The 15776-nt window shown below is 50.1% G+C and overlaps 1 protein-coding gene and 2 pseudogenes across 1 annotated transcript; 1 reads left to right on the top strand and 2 right to left on the bottom strand.

Annotated features, from left to right (window-relative positions):
• The first annotated feature begins 289 nt into the window (after positions 1-289).
• Positions 290-2549, top strand: LOC134810605 (protein capicua homolog; annotated as a pseudogene).
• Positions 2550-2599: 50 nt separating this feature from the next.
• Positions 2600-3790, bottom strand: LOC134810606 (putative uncharacterized protein FLJ44672). Its single transcript, XM_063815914.1, has one exon. It carries the CDS (start codon positions 3579-3581, stop codon positions 2730-2732), a length of 852 nt encoding a protein of 283 aa, XP_063671984.1. The 5' UTR covers positions 3582-3790; the 3' UTR covers positions 2600-2729.
• Positions 3791-3886: 96 nt separating this feature from the next.
• LOC134810607 (putative uncharacterized protein FLJ46235) lies at positions 3887-7031 on the bottom strand (annotated as a pseudogene).
• Positions 7032-15776: the final 8745 nt, after the last annotated feature.

The raw sequence follows: 15776 nt of genomic DNA, 5'->3' as shown, positions 1-15776 counted from the left end.
CGTGCTTCCTCGACAAACAAAGCTGAGGGCATTCAGGACCACTAGGTCTACCTTAAAAAAATGCTTAACGGAGTTTTTCAAGTAAACATGAATGAAGTTGGGAGCAGTGGCTCATGCCTGTAATCCCATTTTGGGAGGCTGAGGTGGGTGGATCACCTGAGGTCGGGAGGTCAAGACCAGCCTGGCCAACATGGCAAAACCCCACCTCCAGTAAAAATACAAAAAATTAGCCAGGTATGAAGGCCACTGAGATCGTGCCACTGCACTCCAGCCTGGGTGACAAGAGTCAAACTACATTTCAAAAACAAAAAAACAAAAAAAACAAAACTTGAGGCCTGGCCTTCTGCTCCTCTCCAACCCCCCCTTCTCTGGGCCCAAGCCACCTTGGCTGAGGAGGGGGCGAGGTGTGAGCCCCTGCCAGGAACCCCCCGCCCGGACCAAGTACTCGGCCCCCAGGCCTGCGTTCAGTGAGGCCTCCCGTGGCGTCAGCATGTTCGTGTGGAGGAATGTGGAAGGTCACTCTGTGGCCATGTTCCCCTGGTACTCCATCCCCTTCCTCACCCCTCCCTGCAGCCACACGAGGCCCAGCAACCTGCCAGTCACTCAGTGGCCTCCAACCAGAGAAAACAACCTGCCAAGTTGGCAGCTGTTGCTCATGAGCATCCACCAGGTGGGACAGGGAGTGTTGACCCTGGGCAGCCCCCTGGAGCCACCTGCCCTGAAAGCCCAGGGCCCGCAACCCCACACACTTTGGGGGTGGTGGAACCTGGTAAAAGCTCACCTCCCACCATGGAGGAGGAGCCCTGGGCCCCTCAGGGGAGTCCCTGCTGGACAGTGAGACAGAGAATGACCATGATGATGCTTTCCTCTCCATCATGTCTCCTGACACCCAGTTGCCTCTACCACTCAGATGATGTCAGGCCCAGTCCCTCAGTGCCCTGCGCAAGGAACAGGACTCATCTTCTGAGAAGGATGGACGCAGCCCCAACAAATGGGACAAGGACCACATCCGGTGGCCCATGAGTGGCAGTCATGATCTTCAGCAAGCGGCACCAGGCCCTGGCAGGGCGCACCAGGGTCACTCCAACCAGGATATCCGGACCGTCAGCCAGATGCTGAGCGAGCGGTGGTACACCCTGGGGCCCAATGAGATGCAGAAATACCACGACCTGGCCTTCCAGGTGAAGGTGGCCCACTTGCAACAAGGACCGAAAGAAGTCCAGCTCAGAGGCCAAGCCCACAAGCCAGGGGCTAGCAGGAGTGTAACAAGGGCTCGTGGGAGCGGAGCATATCAGAGACGGGCACTGCCACTGCCCCTGGGGTGTCCTCTGAACTCCTGTCAGTTGCAGCCTAAACACTCCAGAGCTCGGATACCAAGGAGCAGCTTCTGTGGGGCAGAACGGCTGCACACAGTCAGGGAACCTGGCTCAGCCTGGCCCAAGCCTTCTCCCACAGGGGGGTACACAGCCTGGACGGCAGGGAAATAGACCGTCAGGCACTACAGGAACTGACACAGGTGGTGTCTGGCACTGCATCATACTCTGGCCCAAAGCCTTCTACTCAGTATGAAGCTCCAGGCCACTTTGCAGCCCCTGGTGAGGGAGGTGACCAGTGGGCAGCCCTGCTGCTGCCCACTTGAGATGCTCATTCCCAGCACATGGCCAGTGAGGACATAGCGAGTGACGAGGAGCACACGGTCATCCATGAGGAGGAGGGGGTGATGATGTCATTGCTGATGATGGCTTTAGCACCACTGACACTGATCTCAAGTTCAAGGAGTGGGTGACTGACTTGAGAGTGGGGACAACTCTGGGGAGGAGCCAGAGGGCAACAAGGGCTTTGGTGGGAAGGTACTTGCACCTGTCATTCCTTCCTCCTTTACTCCTGCCGCCCCTTGCTGGATCCTGAGCCCCCAGGGTCCCCCGATCCACCTGCAGCTTTTGGCAAAGTCTATGGTCCCACCCTGTCCTCCCCCTACACATACTCGGATGCTTCCTCCTCAACCTTGGCACCCACCTCCTTCTTACTGGGCCCAGGATCCTTCAAAGCCCAGGAGTATGGTCAAGGCAGCAGAGCGGGCCCCCTATGGCCCCTACCCCTGGGGATGGGGACCCACGGACGCCTTCCAAGGCGACCTGTTTCCTCCCAATGGATCCTGCCACCTTCTGGGGCAAGAGACCTGAAAGTGTGGGCGACCTGGAGCTACCAGGCTCCTCAGTCATCAGGGTCCCTCCCAACACTAAGGCTTTCCTAGGCAGGAGCTGGGCTGAGCCACCCGGGGGGCAGAGGGGGGCTGGACTCAGGTGAGTATGGGGGTGGGGGCTCCTGCACTTCGACACAGGCAGCGGGAGGGTTTTCTCCCCATTCCCTCTGCACTCCCACCTTGAGCTATACTTTTTAAGAAAGTGATTCACCCTGCCTTTGCCCCCTTCCCCAGAACAGAACACGTTGATCATGGGCGATATTTTTCATTGTGCCAAAAAGTTGCCGTGACCGTCATTAAACCTGTTTAACACCAAATAATAAGTAAAATAAAATAAAAAATTCGGGCTTGGTGCAGAAACTCACCCCAAATAAATCACCTACCAAAATACTTACATAATGGTGGAAATATTCCAAAATTCAATATTTTGGGATTTATACACAAAAGATAAACAAATTAGAGGCCAAGAGGCTGCCGGAAGGGAAAAACGGGGCCTGGGAAGGCCGTTGTGAGGAATGAGCTGGGCCTAAAGAGGCCGCTGGCAGGCGGGAGCTGGGCCTGCCGAAGCGGCCGAGAGGCAGGAGCTTTGGACTCGGGAGGCCGCAATGAGGCAAGAGCTAGCTGGGCATGGAGAGTCCGCTGTGAGTCTGCTGTGAGTCCAGGCCCATGCAGGCCTTCGAGAGGCAGGAGGCCGGGCCTGCAAAGGCCCACTGGAGGTCAAGTTCTGGGCCTGAAGAGGCCACCAAAAGTCAAAAGCGGGGCCTGGGAAGGCCGCCAAGAGCCATGAGCTGGTCTGGGCTGAAAGAGGCCACTGGGAGGCAGGAGGAGCTGGGCCTGGAGAGGCTGACTCGAGGAAGTTTTGCACCTGGAGAGGCCGCCGAGAGGACGGAGCTGGGCCCGGGAAGGCCGACTTGCTGCTCTTCCAGGCCCAATTCCAGGCCGACTTGACGACGACTTGGGCCTGCAGAGGCCGCCGGGAGGCCGGAGCTGGGCCTGGAGAGGCCGACTTCAGGACGATTTGGGCCTGCAGAGGCCGCCGGGAGGCCCAAGCTGGGCCTAGAGGAGCCCACCGACCTTGCCATCGGAGGGCAGGAGCTGAGCCTGGAGAGGCCACCGTGAGGCCTGAGCTGGGCCTGGGGAGCTTGGCTTCGGGAAGTGGTGGGCCTACCAGGGCCGCTGGGAGCTGGGCAGGAGCTGAGTCCAAAGACGGTGTTGGGAGGCCAGAGTCAGGCCTGGAGACACAGCCGGGAGGAAGAGCTGGGCCCGGGGAGGACGCCGGGAGGCTGCAAGTGGGTCTGGAGAGGCCGATTTGAGGAGGCCCGGCCTCCGCCTCCCACATGGCGGCCTCTGCAGGCACAGCTGTTTCTCCTGGCTGCATCTCCCGCCTCCCAGGAAACAAGCTTTTTTGGCTCAGCTCCCGCCTGCGTTTGTAGACCCCGAAGTTTCGGCAACCAAGCTCTTCAGACCCACATCCCGCCTCCCAGTACCTGAACAGTCCCAGCTCCGGCTGGAGAACAGAGTCTGTAGGCCCCGCTGTTGCCTCAGAGGGGTGTCTCCAGGCCCAGCTCTCGCCCCACCGCGACCTCCCAGGCCCAAGTCCCTGCCTGCCTCCCAGCAGCCCGCGTGCGACCCTGCTCCTCCCTCACGGTGGCCTGTTGAGGCAGGGGCTCACGCTGACCTCTCTCAGCATGGGAAGGGCCGGTGTGAGGCAAGGGGTTCACGCTGACATCTCTCAGCGTGGGAGGGGCCGGTGTGAGGCATGGGGCTCACGCTGACCTCTCTCAGCGTGGGAGGGGCCGGTGTGAGGCAGGGGCTCATGCCTCTGGGCAGGTTACCAGAGGCATGGGCATCAACAGGCCACCGTGAGGGAGGAGCTGGACCGCACGCGGGCTGCTGGGAGGCAGGCAGGGACTTGGCTCTGGGAGGCCGCTGTGGGGTCAACAGCTGGGCCTGGAGAGGCCCCTCGGAGGCAAGAGCGGGATCTGCATAGGCTGTTCTCCAACCATTGCTGGGCCCGTACAGGCCACCGGGCGGCAGGAATTAGACCCGAAGAACTTGGCTGGAGAAAGTGCGGAGCCCACAAAGGCGGTTGGGAGCTGGGCAGGAGTTGAGCCAAAAGAGCTTGCTTACTTGCTGGGAGGCACGTCCGGGAGATGCCAACTTCAGGACAACTTGGGCCTGCAGAGGTCGCCGGGAGGCCCAAGCTTGGGGTGGAGGAGCCCACCGACCGGAGACCATTTGGGGCCTGCAGGTGTCATCGGAGGGCAGGAGCTCATCCTGTAGAGGCCACCGTGATGCCTGACCTGGGCCTGGGGAGCTTGGCTTGAGGAAGCTGTGGGATGTGGATACTGGATATATCCAATATCCGATGGAGCTGTGCCTGTGGAGGCTGTTGTGAGGCAGTAGCCTCATCTGCGCAGACTGCCGTGACGTAGGATATGGGCCTAAATAGGCCATTGTGAGTCATGAGCTTGGTCTGTAGAGGCTGACTGGAGAAAGTTCGGGGCCTGGAGAGGCTGCCGGGAGGTAGGAGCTGGGCCAAAAGATTTAAGCACATTTACATTTATTAGGGACTTTATTTCCATTATTACAATATATAATAATATATTTCATATATTAATATATTTAACATATTAATATATATAATAAATGTATATATTTATTATATATCCAATATATAATAAGATAATTATAGAACTCACCATAATGTCGAATCAGTGGGCGTGTTAAGCTTGTTTTCCTGAAACTGGATGGTCCCACCTGAGCGTGATGGGAGAAAGTGACAGATCAATAGGTATTAGATTCTCAAAAGGACAGCGCAACCTAGATCCCTCACATATCCAGTTCACAACAGGGTGCGTTCTCCTATGAGAATCTAATGCTGCTGCTCATCTGAGAAGGTGGAGCTCAGGCGGGAATGTGAGCAAAGGGGAGTGGCTGTAAATACAGACGAAGCTTCCCTCACTCCCTCACTGGACACCACTCACCTCCTGCTGTGTGGCTCCTTACGGCTCCATGGCTCAGGGGTTGGGGACCCCTGCTCAACTGCATCCAAAGCGACCCTTCCCAAAACAGTCTTCACAGTGGTCAAGGGCAGAAACCACTTAGCTCCCAAGGCATGTGCCTCAGCTGGCATTTTGTCACAATCAACAGTACGTGGTAGCTTGAGTCACTGTGAGGTCACCTACTGGAAATCACCAGCATCCCACTTCCCACTGGCAAAGAGCTCAGCACTGCCCCCTGGGAAACCAAACCTATGCCCAAATCCCATCTGTGTGGGTTTACCTCCTGGGACCCTTCCTAACATATTAGTCAGAGTCCAATCAGGAAGCATAAACCACTCAAAAGTTTAAAGTGGTAAAATTTAATACAGAGAATTATTCATTATAACAGGTGAACAGCACAATGAGAGATTGGCTAGCACAAAGTAAAGAGAACTCTAGAGAATATGGGACTAGCCCAGGCCAGGCATGGTGGCTCATGCCTGAAATTCCAGCCATTTGAGAAGCTAATGCAGGAAGATTGCTTAAGGCCAGGAGCTAGAGACCGGTCTGGACAACACAGTGAGACCCTGTCTCTATCCAAAAAAAAAAATGAAAAAAGTTAGCTGGGAGTGGTGGTGCACACTTGTAGTCCCAGCTACTCGGAATGCTGAAGTTTGAGCCTGGGAGGTCAAGGCTGCAGCGAGGCATGATTATGCCGCTACAGTCCAGCCTGGTGACAGAGCAAGACCCTGTCTCAAAGAACAAAACAACAACAACAACCATTTACAGACAGAGAAGAGATAGAGCTAATAAGCTAAGGAAAGATGTTGAAATGTGACAAGTAAAGTAACATGAGGTCTTTTATCTATTTAAAATAATCAAACAAAAAATGACTTACTAAATTATAATACCCTGTGCTGGCAAAGGTGCAGTGAAATGGGCACTTTCTTATACTATGAGGGGTGTTTAAATTGTGTATAAGCCTTCCAGGGTAAAGCCTGTCAATTTTTTAAAATAGCGGAGACAGGGTCTCACCATACTGCCATACTGCCTCCTCCAACTCTTGGCCTCAAGCAATCCTCCTCTCTTGGCCTCCCAAAGTGCTAAGATTATAGCTGGGAGGCACTCAAAACCCTGTCAACTTACATCAAGGGTAATGAGAATGTCCATTCACCATGACTCACAGTAATCTTACTTCTGGGGAGACAATTCAATCTAAACAAAAGGTCATCTGGACACACACAGTAGAAATCTGGGAGTAACTGAAGACAGAGTTGGTAAGTGAAATAAGAAACAGTTCTAAGAAATTAAACTATGGTATCAATAGGCACCTGGTATAAAAGTTCAGTTGATGTTAGCGGCTACTTTTTTGTTGTTTTGAGACAGGGTCTCACTCTGTCACCCAGGCTGGAGTGCAGAGGCCTGATCATGACTCACTGCAGTCTCAGCCTCCCTGGGCTCAAGTGATCCTCCCACCTCAGCCTCCCAAGTAGCTGGGACTACAGGAACATGCCACCACACTAGGCTAATTCATGTATTTTTCTGTAGGGACGGTGACTCCCCCTGCGTTTCCAAGGCCTATCGCAAACTCTTGGCCTCAAGCCATCCTCCCGCCTCAGCCTCCCAAAGTGTTGCGATTACCAGTGTGAGCCACCACACCTGGCCAGCTGCTACTTTTAGCAATATTATTATTATTATTCCACTCGATTAAAAATGATTATTTTCAAGGCTATGCAACAGAATGTATCCTACAGCGTAATTGTAAAAACATATACAGTCGTCGTCCCTCAGTATACAGAATCAGTTCCAGCACCCCATCTCTGCATATACCAAAATCCATGCTTACTCACGTTTCGCTCTCACCCCTCTGGAATCCACGTATACGAAAATTCCAAATATTAGTTGGGCATAGTGTCAAGCACCTGTAGTCTCAGCCACGTGGGAGGGTGAGGTAGGAGGATCGCTTCAGCCTGGAAGGTTGAGGCTGCAGTCAGCTGCGATAGCACTACTACACTCCAGCCTTGGACAACAGAGGGAGACCCTGTCTCAGAAAAAAAACAAAATAAAACGGGTTAGAAATTGTAATCTAACCCTAACCCTAACGCCTTTACCCTAACCTTAACCCTAACCCTAACCCTACCCTAACCCTAAACCTAACACAAAACCCTAACCCTAACCCCTAACTCCTAACCCCTACACTAACCCTAACCACTAACCCCTAACGCTAACACCAAACCCTAACCCTAACCCAAACCCCAACCCAAACCCGAACCCTAACCCTAACCAAAAACCCTACCCCTAACCCTAAACCCTAACCCCTAACCCTAACCCGAACCCAAACCCCAACCCCAACCAGAACCCAAACCCGAAGCCTAACCCTAACCAATAACCCTAACCTTAACCCTAAACCCTAACCCCTAACCCGAACCCTAACCCTAACCCTAACTCTAACCAATAACCCTAACCCTAACCCTAAACCCTAAGCCTAACCGGAACCCGAACCCGAACCCTAACCCTAAACCCTAACCCTAACCGTAACCCTAAACCCTAACCCTAACAACCCTAAAACCCTAACCCTAACAACCCTAAAACCCTAACCCTAACCCTAACAACCCTAAAACCCTAACCCTAACAACCCTAAAACCCTAACCCTAACAACCCTAAAACCCTAACCCTAACAACCCTAAAACCCTAACCCTAACAACCCTAAAACCCTAACCCTAACAACCCTAAAACCCTAACCCTAACCCTAGTGAGCCGAGACAAGGTCTTAGTATGTTGCCCAGACTGGTCTTGAACTCCTGGCCTCAAGTGATCCTCCTGCCTAAATTCCTAAAGTGCTGGGATTACCGGCATGAGCCATCATGCCTGGCTTCATGTTCATTTCTTCTTGCTGCTGCAACATAGTTTGCAGTTTCCTACATTTAGTGGCTTAAAACACCACAAGTCTACCATCTTACAGTTCTAGGGGCCAGAAACCCAAACTAGGTCTATTAAGGCTAAAGTCAAGGTGTCAGCAGGGCTGCATTCCTTCTGGAGACTCTAATATGTTCCCTTGGCTTTTCCAGCTTCTAGAAGCCACCCCCATTCCTTGGATCATGGCCCCTGACTCCATCTTCAAAGCCAGAGGTGAAGCATCTTCAAATCTCCCTCTCTTACCTCTGCTTTCATCACCACATCTCCTGCTCCAATTCTGAATCTCCTACTCTCTTTGTTTTATAAAGACCCTTGTGATTGCTGGGCATGGTGGCTCCCACCCAGAATCCCAACACTTTGGGAGGTCAAGGCAGGAGGAACACTTGAGGCCCGAAGTTTGAAACTAGCATGAAAAACACAGTGAGACCGCCCCCCCCCAGAAAAAAATAAAAATAAATATTAGCCCGACATGGTGGTATGCGCCTGTAGTCCCAGCTACTTGAGAGGCTGAGGTGAGACAGTCGATTTAGCCGAGGAGTTTGAGATCAGCCTGGACGACATAACTAAATCTCATCTCTACAAGGACGAGGTGGGAGGATCACTTGAGCCCAGGAATTTGTGGCCAGCCTGGGCAACAAAAGAAGACCCCATCTGGCCGACATGGCCAACCTGGCCACCATGGTGAAACTCTGACTCTACAAAAATGAGCTGGGCATGGGTGACATGCATGTGTAGTCCTAGCTACTTGGGAGGTTGAGATGGGAGGATTGCTTGATCTCAGAAGGCCAAAGCTATAGTGAGCTATGATCACATCACTGCACTCCAGCCTGGATGACACAGGGAGATTCTGTCTCAAAAAAAAGAAAAGAAATATATATTTAATCTCTGTCCCTGGTTCCTGGCACAGAGCTTCTAAAGCTCTTACAAAGACCTCAGTGATAGATGTGACAGGAACATCTTTTGTTTTAATATTTGGTCTTGGTCCCAGGTTTCTAACACAAGAGCCTCTAAGAACTTTGGGATCTCCAGCATGGTAAGAATGCATTTGGGGATGTTGTTGAGATGACCGGGTGACTGCAAGCTCCTAAATTTCTTCAAGAGGAGGGCTGATTACCATGCAACCACATGGTAAGAGGCTTGGAACTTTCAGCCTCATGCACTGAACTCCAGGGGGAAGAGGGGCTGGAGACTGACTTAATCATCAACAGCCAAAGATTTTATCAATCATGCTTGCATAATAAAGCCTCCATAAACACCCTGAAAGGGGTTTGCAGAGCTTTCCGGGTTGCTGGACACAGGAGATGCTGGGAGGGTCGCATGTTCAACAGAGGGCATGGGAGCTCTGTGCCCCTCCGAACTTAACTTGCCCTGGGTATCTTTCTTTTTTTTTGAGACAGGATCAGGCTCTTTTGTCCAAGCTGGAGTGCAGTGGCACAATCTCAGCTTACTGTAACCTAAGCCTCCCCAGTCCCCAGCTCAAGGTATCCTCTCATCTCAGCTTCCCTAGTAGTTGGAACTCTAGGTGCACACCACCACACCAGTTATTATTATTATTTTTTAATTTTTTATAGAGACAGGTTTTCACCATGTTGCCCAGGCTGGTCTCAAACTCCTGAGTTTCAGCAATCCTCCCACCTTGGCCTCCCAAAGTGCTGAGATTACAGGCATGAGCCACTGCATCCAGCATGCACGTCTCTTTCATTGACTGTTTCTGAGATGTATCCTTCACAATGAACCAGTAATAGGAAATGAACTGGCCAGATGCGGTGGCTCACATCTGTAATCCCAGCACTTTCAGAGGCTGAGGTGGGAGGATCACTTGAGACCAGGAATTTGTGGCCAGCCTGGCCAACACAACAAGACCCCATCTATACAAAAAATAAAAGAAACTAGCCAGATGTGGTGGTGCAGGCATGTAGTCTCAGCTACTAGGGAGGCTGAGGTGGGAGAACCACTGGAACCCAGACAATCAAGGCTGCAATGAGCTATGACTGCACCATTGCACACCAGCCTGGGCAACAAAATAAGACCCTCTCTCTCAGAAAAAAAGAAAATAAACTGTTTTTCTGAGTTCCGTAAACTGTTCTAGCAAATTATTAAACCCAAGAAGACAGTTATGGGAACCCCCGATTGGTAACAGGTTGGTCAAAAGTATGGTGACAACTTAGGACTTGCCATTGGCAGCTGAAGTGAGGATGGCCTCGTGGGACTGAGCCCCTAACTTGTGGGGTCTGTGCTAACTTCAGGTAGTGTCAGAATAAAGTCATGGGATACCCAGTTAATATCCAGAGCACTGAAGAATTTGGTGTAGAAACTCCATACATACATTCAGTCGGAAGTGTGTGAGTAGAGACAAACATGGGCTTTTCTGTCACCTACCTGCTTAACTGCATAGGAGAGGCAATATGTGGTGCTCATGAACAAAGCAAACATTAAAGTCAGACCAGACCCAACATTTGACTCAGTCTTAATATCCAGGTGAGCCTGCGCAAATCATTCATTATTCCTAAGGCTTCATCACTCCATTCATAAAATGGGGATAACTGTGGCACCTACATGTGATTCTGTGAGAATTAATGAAATATTATGCTTGGGGTTATTGTGATCATTATACCTGTTCCAAACTATTTGACAAGGACAGTGATGGATGAAGACATCAAAAAATCAGAAACTGCAATGAGGTCTCTCAGGCAAAATTCCATACAAGCAAATTACTGTGTCTACAAAGCATTCCTGCCACACTTAATTCACCATTCCCTGAACAAAATATGCCATCTTCGTTGTTCAGGTCTGTACAGTGCTGGTTTCCCTTCCCGGGCAGTTTGCGCTATCCCATCCCGGCCCATTCCCCATCCCTCCACCTCCCCCTTCCCTCCCCACTCTCATACAACTCTTCCTCATCTTTCAGGACTTGGCTTCAATGTCACCTTAACTGGAAGCTTCTCTCCCTCTCCAGAAGAGCTTCCCATTGCACTTGATGCATGCACTATTATTTGATCATTTTTAAGTTACAGTCCAAATCTTTTTGTACCTGAATAACATGTTGCCCAGTCAGTCTCTCTTCCTGGATTCAGAAGTCCTTCATGGTAGATCCAGCTGGAAGTGACAAAAAGACATCTTTTGACATAAAGGGATGACACAGACAGACATAAGTTCTTAAATGTCTTAAATGTTATGTGAAAATTAAACAGAATTCAAAGACTTGTGGGGAACACTTAGGAAGTTACTGGGAATGTCATAAAGGGTTAATTTGTTTTTTTTTTTTTTTTTGAGACAGTCTCATTCTGTCACCTAGGCTGGAGTGCAGTGGTGCAATCAGGCTCACTGCAGCCTTGACCACCTGGGCTCAAGTAATCTCAATTTTTATTTGGTTTAAGAAAGTCTTGGTTGAGGGTGGTGGCTTATGCCTGTAATCTCAGCACTTTGGGAGGCTGAGAGAGGTATATTACTTGAGGCCAGGAGTTTGAGATCAGCCTGGGCAATATATTAAGACCCTGCCTCTACCAAAAAACAGAGTGAATGTGTGGAAGACAATTTTTCCACAGACTGGGAGTGAGGGAATAATTTCAGGATGATTCAAGTGCATTACATATATTGTGCACTTTCTTTCTATTATTACTACATAGTAATATATAATGAAATGATTCTACAACTCACTATAACGTAGACTCAGTGGGATCTCTGAGCTTGTTTTCCTGCAACTAGACTGTCCATCTGGGGTGATGGGAGACAGTAACAGAATATCAGGCATTAGATTCTCATAAGGAGTACACAACCTAGATCCCTCGCATGCACACTTCACAACAGAGTTTGTGCTCCTATGAGAATCTAATGCTGCTGCTGATCTGACAGGACATGGAGCTCAGGTGGTCATGCAAGTGATGGGAGGGGCTAGAAATACAGATGAAGTTTCCCTTCACTTGCCTGCTGCTCACCTCCAGCTCTGTGGCCCTGTGGTTGGAGACCGCTGCTCAAGTGCATTTGAAAGGATCCATCCCACGCCATTCTTCAGAGTCATCTTTACTGCTGCAGTGGTCAACTTGTAGCACCCCTAAGCTCACAGGACATATGCTTCAACTGGCATTTCACAATCAACAGTATGTGGCAGCTTGAGTCATTGTGAGCTCACTTCCTGGAAATCACCAGCATCCCATATCCCATTAGCAAGGAGCTCAGCACTGCTCCTTGGATAACCAAACCTATTCCCAAATCCCATCCATGTGCGTCTATCTCCTGGTACCCTTCCTAGCATCAATTCTGTATTTGTAGGAGTCCAATCAGGAGACACAAACCACTCAAAAGTTTAAACTAGAATGAGCAAGATGGTTCACACCTGTAATCCCAGCACTCTGGGAGGCCAAGGTGGGTGGACTGCTTTGAGCTCAGGAGTTTGAGAACAGTCTGGGAAACATGGCGAAACCTCGTCTCTACAAAAAACACAAAAATCAGCTGGGTGTGGTGGCACTTACCTGTAATCCCAGCTACTCGGGAGGCTGAGGCAGGAGAATTGCTTGAGCCTGGCAGGTGGAGGCTGCAGTGAGCAGAGGTTGTGCCACTGTACTCCAGCCTGGGTGACAGTGTGAGACCCGGTATCAAAAAGAAAAAACATATATATATATATATATATATATATATGTAAATTTAATATAAAAAGTATTAATTTTGGCCAGGCAAAATGGCTCATGCCTGTAATCCCAGCACTTTGGGAGGCCAAGGCAGACAGATCACCTGAGGTCAGGAGTTCGAGACCAGCCTGACCAGCATAGAGAAACCCCATCTCTACTAAAAATACAAAATTAGCTGGGCATGGTGGCACATGCCTGTAATCCCAACTACTCAGGAGGCTGAGGCAGGAGAATCGCTTGAACCCGGCAGGTGGAGGTTGCGCTGAGCCGAGATAGTGCCATTGCACTCCAGCCTGGGCAACAAGAGTGAAACTCCACCTCAAAAAAAAAAAAAAAAGGTATTAATTTTTACAGAGGATCAGCACAATGAGGGACACACTAGCACAAAGTAAAGACAACTCTAGAGAATACAGAACTAGCAGAGGCCAGGCATTGTGGCTCATGCCTGTAATCCCAGCAATTTGGGAGGCCTAGGCAGGAGGATCGCTTGAGGCCAGGAGTTGGAGACCAATCAGTGCTAAATAGTGAGACTCTGCGTCTACCAATAAAAAGAGATATTAGCCAGGTGTGGTGGTGGTGCACACCCGTAGTTCCAGCTACTTGGGAGTCTGGGGTGGGAGAAATCCCTTAAGCCTGGGAAGTCTACACTACAGTGAGCCCAGATTGTGCCACTGCACTCCAGCCTGGGCGACAGAGTGAGACCCTGTCTTAGAAAGAAAAAAGAAAAGAAAGTGTTAAACCCCCTATGGGAATCTCCTCTTCTCCTGCCCTCTCTGGAACCTCACTTGTCGGTTCTTCCTCCCACTTTCCTGTATCTTTAACCTATCCCCCACTTTTAGCTCCTTCCCATCATCATTTAAATTACTCAAACTTCTTCTGTTTTAAAAACCTCTCCCTAAACTCAGGGAGAGGTCTCCTGCACACCCATTGAGCCATCGGCTCTCCCTGGTGCCTTCTCTATAGCAGCCTGAGCCATGTCTCTAATCCATGAATCTCATCATGTTACTCCCCCATTTACATCACTTCTCCTTGCCTCAGGGATTAAGTCCAAACTCCTTAACAGCCCCTGCTCTGCCCTGCCTTGCAAGGCAGCCTCACTGCTTGCCCCTCTCCATTTCATCTGCTATGGAGTCCAACTGAGCCTCATCTGCCCCTTGAACACACACTCTTTCTCCTCTGGGAGTCTCTGAAGTGGGTAATATCCTCTGCTTATAGTATGCTTCCCCTTAAACCTCTACTCTCTTCCTAGCTAGCTTTGACTCCTCTGTCACTTGTCCGCTTTGGCATCACCTCCTCATAGAAGACTTCTATGACTCCTGAGATTCTCAGGAGCATGGCAGGTGAAGTGCTCCTCACATGAATGGATGGAGATTAGGGAGTGTGTGTTATTCATGCTTAATTCACCAGTGCTTAGCTGAGTACCTGGCATAAAATAGTTACTGTGGTGGCCAAAGTAATAACCCCCACCGCCACCAATTGCTCATGTCCTATGTTACACAGCACAATTACATAGGAAGGGGGAATTAAGAGTGCAGATAAAATTAATGTTGCTCATCAGCTGACCTTAAAACAAGATTATCCTGGAGTATCTAGGAGAGCCCATGTAATTACAAGCATTCTTTAAAACTGGAAGAGGGAGGCAGAAGGTTAAGAACCAGAGACGGTGGGCACAATGGCTCATGCCTGTAATACCAATACTTTGGGAGGCCAGGGCAGGAAAATCCCTTGAGTGCAGGAGTTCAAGGTCAGCCGTGGCAACATACTGAGGTCCCATCTCTACAACAAAATAAAAACAAAATTCACTGAGTGTCACGATGCTTACCTGTAGTCCCAGCTACTGGGAAGGCTGACATGGTAGGATTGCTTGAGCCTGGGAGTTTGAGGCTATAATGAGTCATGATAGGACCACTGAACTCCATCCTGAGTGACAGGGAAAGGTCCTGTTTCTGAAGAAAAAAAGGACATTGGAATCAGGGCCCTCTCCATCCTGAGGTGCCTACAAGGCATCTCTCTCTGCAAATGAGTAAACATCACCCTCCAACTCCTTACAGAGTGGAGCAACAGGAAAACTCCTTCACCTCATTTCTGTGCTGCTTGGGAGGCCTGGACAGCCCAATAACCAGCTCCTTGCTGATGAAACAATCAGGAAATGGCTCGAGTTGAGCTAAGGAGAATTTGGATCCTTCTTTTGGTTCTCAGTAGGCAGGGTAGGGGCCAGGCATGGTGGCTCATACCTGTAATCCTTGCACTGTGGGGGGCCAAGGTGAGAGGATTGCTTGAGGCCAGGAGCTCAAGACCAGCCTGGACAACATAGCAAGACCTGGGTGGCATACACCTGTGGTCCCTACTACTTGGTAGGATGAGGTGGGAGGATTGATCACTTGATCCCAGGAGTTTCAGGCTGCAGTGAGCCATGATCACACCACTGCACTTCAGCCTGGGTGACAGAGCCAGACCATGTCACAAAAAGTTAGAAAGAAAAAAAAAAAAGAGAGAGGGAGAGAGACTATACACAGGCACCACCACATTTGGCTAATTTTTAAATATTCTGTAGAGACAAGGTCTTGCTAGGTTGCCCAGGCTAGTCTAAAACTCCTGGCATCAGACTGGGCATGGTGGCTCATGCTTGTAATCGCAGCACTTTGGGAAGCTAAGGCAGGCAAATCACCTGAAGTCTGGAGTTCGAGACCAGCCTGGCCAACATGGTGAAACTCTGACTCTATCAAAAATACAAAAATTAGCTGGGCAGTAGTGGCGTGTACCTGTAGTCTCACCTACTTGGGAGGCTGAGGCAGGAGAATCACTTGAACCTGGGAGGTGGAGGTTGCAGTGGACCCCATCACTGCACTCCACCCTGGGTGACAGAGCGAGACTCTGTCAAAAACAACAACAACAATAACAAAAACAAAAACAACAACAACAAAAAAAAACTCCTGGCATCAAGACATCTTCCTGTCTTAGCCTCCCAATGCCCTGGGATTATACTGTTTCCTATAATTGAAGACGCTTGTTCTTATACTGCTTTAAGGTATAAAGGAAGAAAAAAAA

Source organism: Pan troglodytes, chromosome 6 (genome assembly GCF_028858775.2).
Source record: "Pan troglodytes isolate AG18354 chromosome 6, NHGRI_mPanTro3-v2.0_pri, whole genome shotgun sequence".
Lineage (NCBI taxonomy): Eukaryota > Metazoa > Chordata > Mammalia > Primates > Hominidae > Pan > Pan troglodytes.
This window is presented reverse-complemented; position numbering and strand designations above follow the sequence as displayed.